This window comes from Notamacropus eugenii, chromosome 1, assembly GCF_028372415.1.
Source record: "Notamacropus eugenii isolate mMacEug1 chromosome 1, mMacEug1.pri_v2, whole genome shotgun sequence".
NCBI lineage: Eukaryota > Metazoa > Chordata > Mammalia > Diprotodontia > Macropodidae > Notamacropus > Notamacropus eugenii.
Window position 1 is genome coordinate 177,660,254 of NC_092872.1, and position 13,748 is coordinate 177,674,001.

General features: G+C 38.7%; 1 protein-coding gene across 7 annotated transcripts in view; it reads right to left on the reverse strand.

Moving 5' to 3' along the window:
• The window catches only part of PDE8A (phosphodiesterase 8A), a 261,481-nt gene that overhangs the window by 60,808 nt on the left and 186,925 nt on the right, over nucleotides 1-13,748 (reverse strand). For all 7 annotated transcript variants that reach the window (XM_072619742.1, XM_072619751.1, XM_072619755.1 and 4 more), the window contains 4 exons: nucleotides 13,390-13,527; nucleotides 6,456-6,544; nucleotides 2,318-2,369; nucleotides 2,182-2,224 (listed from right to left, as the gene is read on the reverse strand). In XM_072619742.1, the coding sequence (XP_072475843.1) occupies nucleotides 2,182-2,224; nucleotides 2,318-2,369; nucleotides 6,456-6,544; nucleotides 13,390-13,527 (322 nt within the window). The remainder of the gene's footprint in view (nucleotides 1-2,181; nucleotides 2,225-2,317; nucleotides 2,370-6,455; nucleotides 6,545-13,389; nucleotides 13,528-13,748) is intronic.

Genomic DNA, 13,748 nt, shown 5'->3' on the forward strand with positions numbered 1-13,748 from the left:
CAGGTAGATAGGTATGTAGGTAGATGGATAGATAGATGAGTGGAAGGATGGATAGATGGATAGATAGATAGATAAATAGATGGATAGATGAATGGATGGATAGATGGATGGACGGACGGATAGACAGACAGACAGACAGATAGAGCATTTATTAAATACTCATTATGTTCCAGGCATAATGCTAAACACTGGAAATACCAATGTGAACTAAAAGGAAGACAACACTGAAAAGGGAACTGAAAAGAGAGGCTGGGGGAGGTTGTGGGCAGGGAAGGTGTCCACTTCAGGGTAGTCAGGAGTGGAGCCAGGAAAGAGGTGAGCAGATCTGGCCTGGGTACTCTCTCAAATGAGAGCTCTCCAGGAGACAAGAGGTTCCAAGAGATGGAGGTCAGAAGATAATACATTACTGACAAGGGTGATGTCCTGTTTGAAAGTATGAAGCCAAATTATAAGACCAATTTGGCTGGCAAGTAGACTATGTTAAATGGACTGATGAATAGTAATCCTGGTAAAGGTAGGTTAGAGTCAGATAGTGATGGGCTGAAATACCAAACAGGGTTTATACTTTATCCTAAAGGTAATAATGGGTCACTGGCACTTATTGTACAGCAGATTCCATGCTTTAGGAATATCAATTTGACAACTAGATAGAAGGTGGATTCGAGGAGGCTGCTGCAATAGTCCAGGTGAGAGGGGATGACCCATCCTCTAGTCTCATCTCCTCATTTCACAGATAAGAAGACTGAAGCCTAGAGAAGTAAGATAATTTGTCCCAAAGACAAGCCTTAAGTTGGGCATCATAGGAAATTTAAGTTCAAGGCCAGGAAACAATATGAGAAAAAATACAAAAAGTGAGGATGAGCAGAGTGTGTTCCATCCTCAGTTTGAAAGCTAATCTGATTAGGGCAGAGGCTAAGAATCTCTGTACCATGATATGTTAAGAAAGAATGTCTCTTCGGAACAACAGGTGTATATGAGGTCACTCTAGAGTTCAAGAAGCCTGGCAAGGGTCATACTTTAAGGGAGAGTGCCTCTGGCATCCATAGTTTCACAAAACACATCTAATATTATAAAATATGTTGGGGGAGGGGAGAATTTTGCTACAAGTGAGTCAAAGGCTGAATGAATGCCATTAGGACACAGTAGAATCTGGTAAAAGTGTTCATCAGCAAAGTTTTTTGCCTATTACCCATATGACGCTTTAGCAAACGAAGATTTACTAAATATCATTGAATAATTTCTTTATTTGAGTTAACCAGTTCAATTGTTGACAGTTCAAGAGCAGTTATCTCTTTCTCCTTACTGCCATGCCTTGGAATCCTGTCTCAATTCAATTGCCACTTTCATGAGAGACCTTCCTTGATTCTCCTAATTGTTAGTTCCACCCCTGGCTCCAATTGCTTTATTGGGTCTTTACTTATCTGTGCATCCATGGTTTCCAACCACTAGACTTTTTTGAAAGCAGAGACAATTCTTTTTAGTCTTTGTATCCCCTGTACTTGGCACAGTGCCTTATGCACAGTCCCTTGCCAAATATTCTTAAACTAGAATTGAATATGGGAGAAAACTTTATATCTCTAAATAATACAAAAGTCAGCAAACTCATGTGTGGTTGGGATTTTGTGAAGTCTCAAAGTAAACAGGCTTGGCAGGTATAGAAATATCAGCTTGTTGTTAATTAAAAAGTATTTCTCCTCCAAGATATTATGAAATCCCCTCAACATCAAGGGGTCTTTTAAAGTTTGTTCTGCATAAATTTAACAAGTTTAGAAATTGCACAAGAGAAGTAGCAAAAACAATGTTATCAGATAAATGAATGACCAGAAAAAGAAAGAGACTTGTCGTATGGGCACAACTGAGGCACAGTTCACATACTCTGCTGGCATCTGAACAATTCTGAGAGACCGGAACAATTGAGCATACTGGTGGATTGTGATATCTATTGCTGGACAGTGTGATTATTGATAATAATGAGTTCACATTTATACACCATTGTAAGGCTGGCAAAAAGCTTTACATACATTTTCTACTTTGACCCTCACACGATTATTATCCACATTTAACCGATGAGGTTAAATGAGAGAGGTGAGGTTATTAGGCTAAAATCACATCACTACCCACGCTGATGAGACACAGAAACTTGGGTGGAAGTAACAGAAGAAGAAAAATGTGACATCCTACCTGTTTGAGATTCAGCCTGAACACGCTCGCACGTTTTTTCTACCTATAAATGAATACTCAGACATATTAGTTCATGTTCCTTAATTCCTTATTCATATTATTTTTGATATTGGGTAATAGCCTTCTTTTTACCAACCTTATTGATGTCATTGCACACTCTACTAATGGACACATAGTGTCTAATCTTTCTGCAAGCAAAAAAAAAAAAAGCATTATTTTCTTTCTGATTCTCCATGCTGATGAACCCAGTCTAGTTTTCTTTTAGGAGGGCAACAAAAAACAGTGGAAGGTATTAACCAGTACACAAAATGCTCAGGGTATATTTACTTTTCTTGTTTCTATCCAAGGCCATTGATAAAGGAGCAGGGGGTCTAGGAACATCCATTTGTGTCTCTGTAGAAAAATGAGTAACTCTTTAAAGAAAACAAATTCTTTCCTACAAAGGAATGACTCTTATGCTCAGTAACTACGTCACTGGGTCAGACAATGAAGCAAAACCTGTCTATCAACAGAATTCCGATGCTTGCTTCACGTGCACTGCAGTTGTGGCCACCTCTTGGGCAACTTAACCAGCTCAGTGGTGCCCAGGACAGTAAGGCTGTTCTTCAAGTAATAGTTCAATTAGAATCCACCATGGAACCATTGAAGTTTCCTGTCAAATGCTCCCTAACTTAGCCAGATTTGCTCTCCCAGCACAAGAAACCATCTCAGCTGAGCTCTGAAACCATTCAGTTCCATTATTTTATGAACTCCAGAAATGAATTTACAAAGTGGATTTCAAAGTGCTTTCTAAATTTTCCTTAGGAAAAAAAAGCTTTACTTTTCTACTTCCCATAAGAAGCATGATAACTGGCTGAGGACAGTTTGAAAAAAGGTTTTCTTGTTTAAGCACAGAATGGGAAAGAAGGGGTTTCCCACACATTTATGAGATGTCCAGTATTTTGAACCCATTGGAAATTGATTTGCATGTAACCTAGTTTGTTCCTGAACTAATGTTTAGTGTATTTAAAAATTATAGCTTGTTTGCACAAGGATGAAAAATGGATTAATTCAACCTGGAAATGATTTTTATTTTGATTACAAGTGGATCTACAACCTGTATCTTTGCTTTTGATGTTTTTTGAGAAGTAGGTGAAAAATTGAGAGCACAAGAAACCACTGATATTTGGGAAAACAAGGAAAGTTCTTGTCTTTGGGATTTTGTAATTTGAGGTGTCTTGGAGATACAGAATTCCATCACTTTCAGATAATCCAAGCACAACTTTCATCCCACAGAACCCTGTCTAATGGGTGTCATTTTCTGAGCTACCATCATCAGCAGTTTTTGCTTCCTCTGAGACTACATTTTTATTACCTTCACAGATTTACGAAAATTGATACTTGCTAAAATTAAAAGAAGCCTCTCTGCTCGGTCTCATGCTTGTTTATTTTTTTAAATTTAGTATAACTCCTTCCAAGGAAACATAGAACAGTGTTTCATATCCTGCAGGTACCAGAGGAATCTGAAGTAGTAGAAGGCAGAGGAGGCATCATAGGGAAACTCCACCCTTCACTGCAGGCATGCAATTCTAGTTCAGACCCAGGAGGTTATTTTTTTATTCTACAACATTTAAAAGGAATTCCCAGGAAGGGATCATTATATCATAATAGCTTACTTTGTAACCCAGGATGACACAGAGGCAGTGTTATCCATACTTGACTTTTCTGCTTTTGATTGACTCCAAGAAATTTGAAGTGATTATTAATAACTGTACATAGTTTGATACAAAAATCTTCCTTCAGTAGGTTTTTAGAAAGCGTGTTATGGGAGATGGTCAGTTAGGGCCCTAGTTCCTGGCACGAATACAATGAGCCCCTTAGAGCAGAGGGCCACAAGGAAGTCTAAGAAGGAAACAATAGTTATTCCTTCCACATCACGACTCTTCCCATCACAATTCACAAGGAATCACAATATCACAAGGAACAACTATCTTAATCACATTATTAATCATTCTAAAGAACTGCATAAATTGGTGGGGTGGAAGAAAGAACCCTAGTTTTCCATCAAGCTTCATTTAATGATTGTTTTTATTATTTTCCTGATTGACTTTTTTTTTTTTGAGACTCTGAGTCACCTTATATCCTCTGGGCTAGAAGAGTATAGTTATCCTTTCTACCTCACTGGGGTTAGAGGGTGTGATGCTCTTGCAATCTGGAAAATCCAAGTAAATTTTTTTGGCCCTCTCTCAATATCAGATAAGTCTGAATTTTTCCTTTTTGTCTTATGGCTTGCTTTAGTGCCTTACTGCAAAATTTGTGTTAAGCATTTGGTCATTGGCTATATATATAGGTCAATGTTAATTCAAAATACTTTTTCTACGTCATCTGCCAGCCTTCATGTGTCATCTGTGGCTTCCACAAAACTCCCTCTAAATTCCCATTTAATTTCTTATGTTGACCTGCAATACATCAAAATTGTGATGGGAAAAGTTGCGATGTGGAAGTGATAACTATTGTTTCCTCCTCAATCTTCCTTGTGGCCCTCTGCTCTAAAGGTTCATTTATTAGTGCCAGACTTAGTGTGGACACCAGATCTTTAGCCCTACTGCAGCTCAGAACTCCTAGACTCAATCAATCCAACCTCAGCCTCACCATGCCCATTGAAAAATGGGTTAATTTTTTTTACTGAGATACAGAGGTAAAACATAAAATAACAAAATACCAAGAAAAAGGATATGTTTAGTATAGTTCAATTTTCTGATCCCACAACTACAGTCTAGTCAAGATGGATTCGACTGGCATAGTTTATGGAACTCTCAAGCCCACATTCTCTTACTTCTAATTTTTGGCCTAGATGTGTTTATATGTGATTCAGGTAACGATAATGAATGGTTATCTAAGCATAACATTTGTTTTTTCATTTGTAAAAGCTCATCTAAGAGACAGTCTTTTCATCTCTTTCCTTAAGCAACATCTCCTTTAGGACTTCGGTTGTGGCCATGATTCTCCAGTTATCTGGCAAATGTCACCCCTCAGTTGGAGAGAGAAACCCATATGTATAGATATAGATAGTTTTCCATTATCATGATGAGAATCACATACCAATCTGACTGTGCCTCCCTGACCAACAAGTACCTTCCTGCCTTCTTAACAAGATCAATGAAATCATTGTTTCCCTATAGAAATTTTTGCTTGTGAAGATGTTTATCAATGATTATGGGGCAAAGCTGAAATGTGGTGTCTTCTCCTAGTGAATTCTAAGATAAAATTTGGGACAGAATGAAAATTGCCATGGCATGTTATTAATAACCTAAAACTTCAAAAAGATCTAACTGATTCTAAAGGAATTAAAAGTAATTTTTTTAAAACAATAGGTATTCCAGCTCTGTTTCCTAAGAAATACTCAGGAGATTTTTCAGAACTAAGGACTGAGTTCCATCATGTAACATGCTGGAGAATGGCGATATTCACACAGGTTACAAGGGGTAACTCATTCATACAATCCATTCAATGGAAAATTATCAGACACCTGCTACATGTCAAGCACTGGGTAAAACCAGAACAGAAACGAAACAGTTTGGGATTTTCTCACACTCGATGCACAAATACGAATAAATGTAAAATCAATTTACTATTGAACAACAAAAAGTGTTGCTTTTCCTGCTTTATAGCAAAAGTAATACTTAGGAGGAAAGGCCTAGGCTATTCAGAGTAACACATTCCTCTAGCATTTTTTTCTTCATTGGCAATGCCACTTATAAACTGCACATTTTGTCTTCAGCTTTGTAGCTGATGTGTGATTTTCTTCTGGTATATAACACAGTGCCTGGCACATGGTAAGTGCTTAATAAATACTTGTTGACTTGATTTCAATACTATTTTCATGTGTGTGTGTTTGTGTGTGTGTGTGTGCGTGTGTCTACTAGACTTTAGCAGCACAGGTGGGGAAAAGGGTTTAAGGGGTGTGACATTAATTTTTTCTTGTATGGAAGAAAATGGGGGATGGGGATAATTTTGGATAGAAGACACAGAAAAAAGCATTCTAGAGAGAAAGATGGGCTTATATCCCCTGAAAACAATTATTTTTTTTTTAAAAAAAATCATCATTGTAAAAACAAAACAAAACAAAAACCAGTATTATAAAGGTATTCAGGAAATGTCAAATTTATTTTCTAGTTGACCTATGACCTTGCTGAGGTATTTAACTTACTCAAATAGACATACTGGGAGATCAGTTTTGAAGCAACACAAAAGTAGTGTCTGTTGACTGAAGCGCTGGATTTCTTTCTACTCACCCTCCCTGTCCGATGACAGGTATTATCTTCACATTTTGTTGTATATTATCCCCATTTTTCTTTTTGGCATAATAAATTCCTTGCCACTCCTATAAATGGAGTTCAAGCATCATTAAATTTTGTATTCAAAATAGAAACCTCAGAACATTTCCCATTTTGCGTTCCAATTCATTTAACACTACTAAGACAGTTAAGGATAAAAGAGATCTAAACCCCAGACACAACGTTTTCCTCCTTGCCTGGGTTGTTGACAAAGGTCACTGTTTTGCAAGCTCATGTAACCACTGACCCAGAGCAGGCCCCTTTGCTGGCTAGAGGGACTCATTACATACCAAGTACCTTTCACAACACGGTCCTCCATACTTGAAATGTAAAAGCTACTGGAATACCAACCCTTAGGATATGACAGCCCCAGTTTGCTACAAATGTCCTGGAGTCTTCACCGCTGCCCCTGTCTTTAAGGTGCTCAGACTCAAAAAACAGCAGTATAGAGGAAGGAACATGGCTTTAAAGTCAGAAGACCTAGACTCCAAACCCAAAGCTACCACTAACTGCCTGACTGACTGTTGACAGTTTTTCTGATGTCAATTAGGGGGTTAAATGACTTCTGATGGTCCTTCAACCTCTAGACCTATGATATTGTGACTTCCAAGGACCCTTCCAGTCTACAGACCCTTCCATCTAAAGTGATGGTCCTAGGATTCTAGGGAGTAAATTTAGGAAACTCATCTGCATCCACTTTATACTTCAATTAGTAAATCAATAAGCATTTATTAAGCACCTACTACATGCCATGCACTGTGCCGAACACTTGGGACATAAAGACAAAAATGAAAAAAGTCTCTACCCTCAAGGAGCTAACATGGTATCAAAAACATGCACATATATAAATATATGAGTAACATAAACAAATAGATAGAAAATAGTTTGGGGAAGGAGTGTACTTATAGTTAAGAGGGAGGTGGAATCAGGAAAGGCTACATACATATGGTAGCTTTTAAGCTGAGTCTTGGAGTTACAGTACCAGTGATCAGAGAATGGGGTGTGATTCTAATCCTGATATGAAAAGTATTTAGTTTAGGGTCTACCAACATATTTGCCAAGGCAGGAACTGAGGTCAGTGTAGGACAGAGTGGCAGCATGGAAAGGTGTCTGAATTTGGAGTCTCAAATTCCAGCTCTGCCCTCAGTAAGCCCTTGGATAGGTTGCTGCCACTTTTTGGAACTTAGTTTCTTTATCCATAAAATGAGACACTTATGCTAGATAATCTCTGAAGTCTCTTCAAGAACTAAATTTAAGATTCTATAGACCTGTGTTTATAGTAAAGAAATGACTAAAACTGGTTAAGGAAGGAGAAAACTGATAGGTAAAGACAACCTAAAGTAGTGGCAATGGGAGTAGAAAGGAAAGGGAGAGATATGAGAAAAATGTTAAGGAAGAATAGAAAATTCTTAGTGATCAGATATAGGGGAGAAGGCAAAGATTCAAAATGACCAGAAAGATGTGAACTTCTGTGATGGATAGGGTAAAAATGCAGGAGATAAAAGCTTTTATTCTAGGGGGAAGGTGATGAGCTTGGAAGACATTGATGCCCAGGTCTATAAATTCAGTCTACTTGGTCTCTTCCCCTTCTCATAGCTAATCAAATGCCAGGTTCATTTACTTCTACCTTTCTCTCAAATCCACACCCTTCATTCATTCTACTTGTATAGCTACGACCCAAGTTCGAGCTTTAGTCATTTCTCATCTAGGCTACTACAACAGCCTCCTAACCAATCTCCCTGCTTCTTGTCCCTCCCCTCTCTGATCCATCTTCCATATACCTGTCTTAATAATCTCCTTAATAACATATCTGTCTGCTCATGTCACTCCCCTGATCAATGAGATGGTTCATTTTGGTATCTTAGGCCCTGGTTCCACCATAAGACTTTTCCAGCCTTGGCTGACATTCCTCTCCTCACACTCTTGTCTCATCCAAACTGGACCAGTTGCCATGTCTTCAACTTAAAAACTCCATCTCCCACCTTAATAATTCACCAAGTGTTCCTCCATGCTTGAAATGCACTTCCTCTGCTTCTCAGAATTCCCACGTTCCATCAAGGTTCTCCTCTGTACTACCCTTAAAACCTTCCCTGGCCTCCCCATGGTTAAGTACCTTATTTCTTCTCCAATGACCTAGCTAATTATCTGCATACATAGTTGATCTTATCTGAGTACATATTTAAATCTTCTCCATAGAAGGTAAGCTCCTTGAAGGCAGGCACTATTTCATTTTTATCTTTGTAACCTAGTGCCTGAGTCAAGTTAGCTGAGAGGAGGGAGGGTTAACCTTGAAGTCAGAGAGATCTGGGGGCAAAATCTGCCCCTCATACATACTATCTGTGGGACCAGGAAAGTCACTGAGTCTCTCACCCAGCGCACTAGGCAACTAAGACAAGTGGTTAATTTACATTGGGAGAGCTACTGTAGGAGCTGCCTGATAGAGTGTCTTAAAAGTCTCATGCAATTTTAAGCTTAAAACTGAGACTTTTCAGAGAATTTCCATAGTAATTAATGTACTGCAAAGCACTGTGCAAATGATAATCCCATTTGATCCTCCCATTAACCTTATCTCCAGCCTATCCTACTTCACAGATATGCACCCATTTTACAGATGAGGAAACTGAGGCTCAGAGAGGTTAATGGATTTAGACACAGTAGTACAGCTAAGTGTAGGAGGTAGGATTTAAATCAGGATATTCTCGATTCTAAATCTGGCACTCCATCCAATAGAGAAATTGTAGATTTGGCAAAAACAAAACAAATTCCCCAGTGCCTGGCACAATCACTGGCACATAGGGGGGTATTTAACCAATGTTGTTTATTTGAATTTTAGACAAATTGAGTGGAAAGTGATGGAAGAACATTTAAGAAGGACTATTTAGTCTGTATCTGAAGATGCAGTACTGGAGTACAGGTGAAAGGTCACAGCTAGAGACATAGATTTGGGAGTTGTTTGCACAGCTGAAGCTATGGGTGCTTATAAGCTAGACAAGGAAGTGAAGAGCAGCCAGAGGCTGGAGAAACATAAGAGGAGCGTCATGGATGCTAAAGAAATAGAGAATTTCAAATCAGCAAATGCTACAAGGCAGGGCTTGGTTTATCATTTTGATGGTCATATAGACTTAAGAGAGTGATGAGGAATATGTTAATAATGCAGATTAAATTTTAAGATGTGATGTGTGTACATTTTTTCTCCAGGAGAACCAGTTGTTAAACATTCACTGGTATATCTTGCTTATACTCTAATGAGAAAGATAAATATATACATAAATCCATAGAATATTCAAAAAATCTTAGTGCAGTTAAACTGCACTGTTTAAAATTGCACTAAGACTTTTGGCACATCCTGAATACAGAATAAATATAAAGAGAATAAGTATAAAATAGTTAGCTATTAAGGAGTTAGGGAGAGAGAAGTGTATTGTGGGGGTGGGAGGATGAAGTCAAGCATCATCACCAAAAATTTAATCATTTTAGGAAAATTTAAACTTGTGTCCTGAATATATTTTAAGTGTTTTTTTCAAGAATTTTGCAAAGCTATCACATGTAGTTTTGAATTTTGAAATAAGTTGGTTATAAATATGAAATTTCTGGTTTTTATTTAGCCAAAATTAAATAGATTTTTTTTTTGTCAACATGAAAAACAATAAGATATTATGCAGCTAGGTAGTGCAGTAGACAGAGCCAGGAAGACCTGAATTCAAACTCGACCTCAGATAATTACTAGTTGTGCAACCCTAGGCAAGTCATTTAACCTTTTTCTGCCTTAGTTTCTTAACTGTAAAATGGGGATAATAATAGCACCTCCCTCAAAGGATTGCTCTGAGGATCAAATGAGATAGTACTTGTAAAAGTACTTAATACAGTGCCTGGCACATGACACTTGATTCCCTCATTCCCTAACTCAGTGTTCTCCTTCCTCTTCCTGTTTATTCATAAAATGGAAAAGAGAAACAAAGTTTTCTGCCCTTTGGTTCCAAATGTATTCTCACTTTAGAATCAATGAGTCAACTTTTTACTTCAAATACTTCCAAAGACCTGTAGGCTCGTGGATCAAGGGAAGGCAGCAGGTGGAGGGCGGGGGGACAGTGTGCATTCCTTCCACTAGCAGCAAACCCAAGATGTCTTTAATTAGGCTACTTCATGAGTGACTATGACCTTAAGAAATCATCAGCAGGTCGCTAACTTTCTTGATGATGACCCTCTCTGAACTTGGCCAGACAAGACCATGGATGACAAGCACTCCTAGTCCATTTGCAGGCTGGTCTGTGTAGAAAAGCCTTTATCCATCTGTAGGTTCCACCAAGCTAGGACAGCTAGGCGACACAGTAGATAGAGCGCTGGGCTTGGAATCAGGAAGACTCATGTTCCTGAGTTCAAATCTGGCCTCAGACCCTTACTAGTTGTGTGACCCTGGGCAAGCCACTTAACCCTGTTTGCCTCAGTTTCCTCATCTGCAAAATGAGCTGGAGAAGGAAATGGTCAACCACTCCAGTATCTTTCCCAAGAAAACCCCAAACGGGGTCACAAAGAGTCGAACACGACTGAACAGCAGCAGCCAAGCTCATGCTCAGTTGATATAGATTACAAGAAACCAAGGTCACCTCCACATCACAATGAGGGCCCACAGCAGGACTTCAGGGAGAAAATGAGTCAAAAAAATGATGAAAATGGTTTTTATCCTTTGCAGAAAGCTTTTTGTTTAAAAAAAAAAAAAGCTAAATGATCTTTCTTCTGTCTTTTCTAAGAAATGTAAGAACCTCATAGGGTAGCTCTGGAGAAAGGCACTAAGTGTAACATAAAGAAAACATACAGATGTGGGCTTAGATGATTTCCACTTGGGTAATTTTCATTTGCAAGTGGACTTGTTAGCCCTGAAATTCATCATAGATGCTATTAAGAAAAGGTGAATGAAAGTGGATGCTTCTTGTCTTGTCTACTTGCAATAGAAAGGCCAGGGAAGCGGCTCAGTAGAGAGTGGTATACTTGGAATCAGAAGGAACTGAGTTAGAATTCTGACTCAGACACTTACTAGCTTCATGATGCTAGTTACACTTCTCAGATTTAGTCTCCTCATCTGTAAAAGGGGGACAGCAATAGCACCTCCCTTCCAGGGTTGTTGTGAGAATCAATTGAGATACCATATGTAAAGGGCTTTGCAGACCTTCAAGTACTATCATGATGAAGATGATAATGACAATTATATGGGGGATGATGACTGCAGATAGATAGTGAGTTCGTTGGGTCCAGAACTGAGCTAGAGAAACAGAGTGAGCTGGATTGTATTTGGAAAACTGTACTGGGTTTTCAGGGGTCTCGAGATGTTCCTTGGCCCCCAAATCACCCCTGAAGTTTGGTGTGTTTTTTTTTTAAATAAACACAAATATTCTTCCAGTAATGTTGCATGATTGCAAAACTTGGAACAGAACAGTCTCCAAAGGTTTAAAATTACAGGAGATTCAAAAGGGAGTGGAAAGATACACAGTGTACACAAATTGCCCCTGGACTATCGACAACCATGACCTATGTGCCAGAAGTGAAATAGAGAATACCATCAAGGAAATGTATGAACAGAAAAGCAAGAAGGATGGTTATGTCAGGGAGAAAAGGAATACAAAATAGACAGTCCTAAGCACTGTACTCCTATCCACAACATGTAGAAACACCCAAAGAAAAACTGTCAATATGCTGGATAAATATTCCTTTATGGAAGATGTATGGGAGAACATGGATGGGATGAAGACATAGGGGAAGGAAAGGGCAAGGAGTTGTAATCTGCATCAAAGGAGGGAATACCTATACCAGGGAGATCACAGGTCCAATGAAGTAGTCAGGTAGGAAGAGATAATTGCTAGTTGAGATATAGATGGAGAAATTACATGACATTTCTGTTTTTAGACTGCTAGTTGCTGCCTGAAAATGGTTCAATTGTTCTATTTCCATGGAAAATGTGCCTCGTTGCTTTAAAAGAAGGGAGTTTTGCAGGCCAGGCTATAAAAACTGCAGCACAGCTAAAGGAAAGGTTTAATCAGTAAACAGAAGAATTATAGTTGGTACAAGTTAATCAGTAGACATCTAGCAGCAGCCTGATGTCTGAGAAGAGGGAACAAGTTGGAGAAACTTGGAAGTTTGCTTTGGCTTATAATGCTTTCTCAATACAAAAGGCTCTTTACTTGTTGAAATCCTACATACCTTTCAAAGTCCAATTCAAATGCCACCTCCTCCATAAAGAGGCAGCTATGTGACTCGGTAAGGAAAGCACTGGGCCTAGAGTCAGGAAGACGAGCCCAAATCTGGTCTTAGACACTTACTATCTGTGCGACCCTGGGCAAGTCACTTAACCTCTGTTTGCCTCAGTTTCCTCAACTGTAAAATGGGGATAACAGCATCTGCCTCACAGATTGTTGTGAGGATCAAATGAGATAATGTTTGTAAAAAGCCCTTAGCACAGTGTCTTAACACATAGTAGGTGCTATATAAATGCTTATTCTCCTCCTTTCCACCCCTAAAGCCTTCCTTAATTCTCCATAGGCAAGCTCTCCCTCTTCTAAACTGTCACAGTGTTTTGTGCATCTCATGGTCCCAAAAATACAGACTTGTAGTAAAGTTGCTTATATACATGTCTTATGAATAGACTGCAAGCTACTTGAAGGCAGGCATTGTGCTTACTCAGTTTTGCCTGGGAGGGTAGTTTTTGGAGAGAAGATGATGTATTCTGTTTTTGACCTGTTTATTTTGAGATGCCAGTGAGATATACTGGTAGAGATATTTAATAGACCACTGACAATGTCATGGAGATTAGAATTAATCTGGAGAGAGAGGTGACCATTGAGGCCTTGGATACTTGGGGGGAGGGGAGCAGGATGAAAGAGTTTATAAGATTCTTACTTACCTTTCCTATCTTTATGCATGAATTAATAGTATCCAGGAAATCAGCTTTTTTTTCATTTAGAGGCACTTCTGTTAACTCCTTCCCGAGTAGTTCACCTGTTTGATAGCCCATAGCCGTTTCAAATGCAGGATTGACATACTAGGAAAAGAAGGAGAAACTTGTCAAAATCAGTACTGAAATAGAAGGCAATTGGAGTTACTTAAGTCTGAACATAACAGTCTGTCCTGGACCAGCACCTTAGTTGCTAAGGCATTTTATCTGTCTAAATTTAAAGGTCCTCAAATTAGGTTATTGTACTATTTTTCAAAGCAACTGAGAACAAACCAGAAAGAAAAAAGCTCTAGTTTAGAGAAAAGATT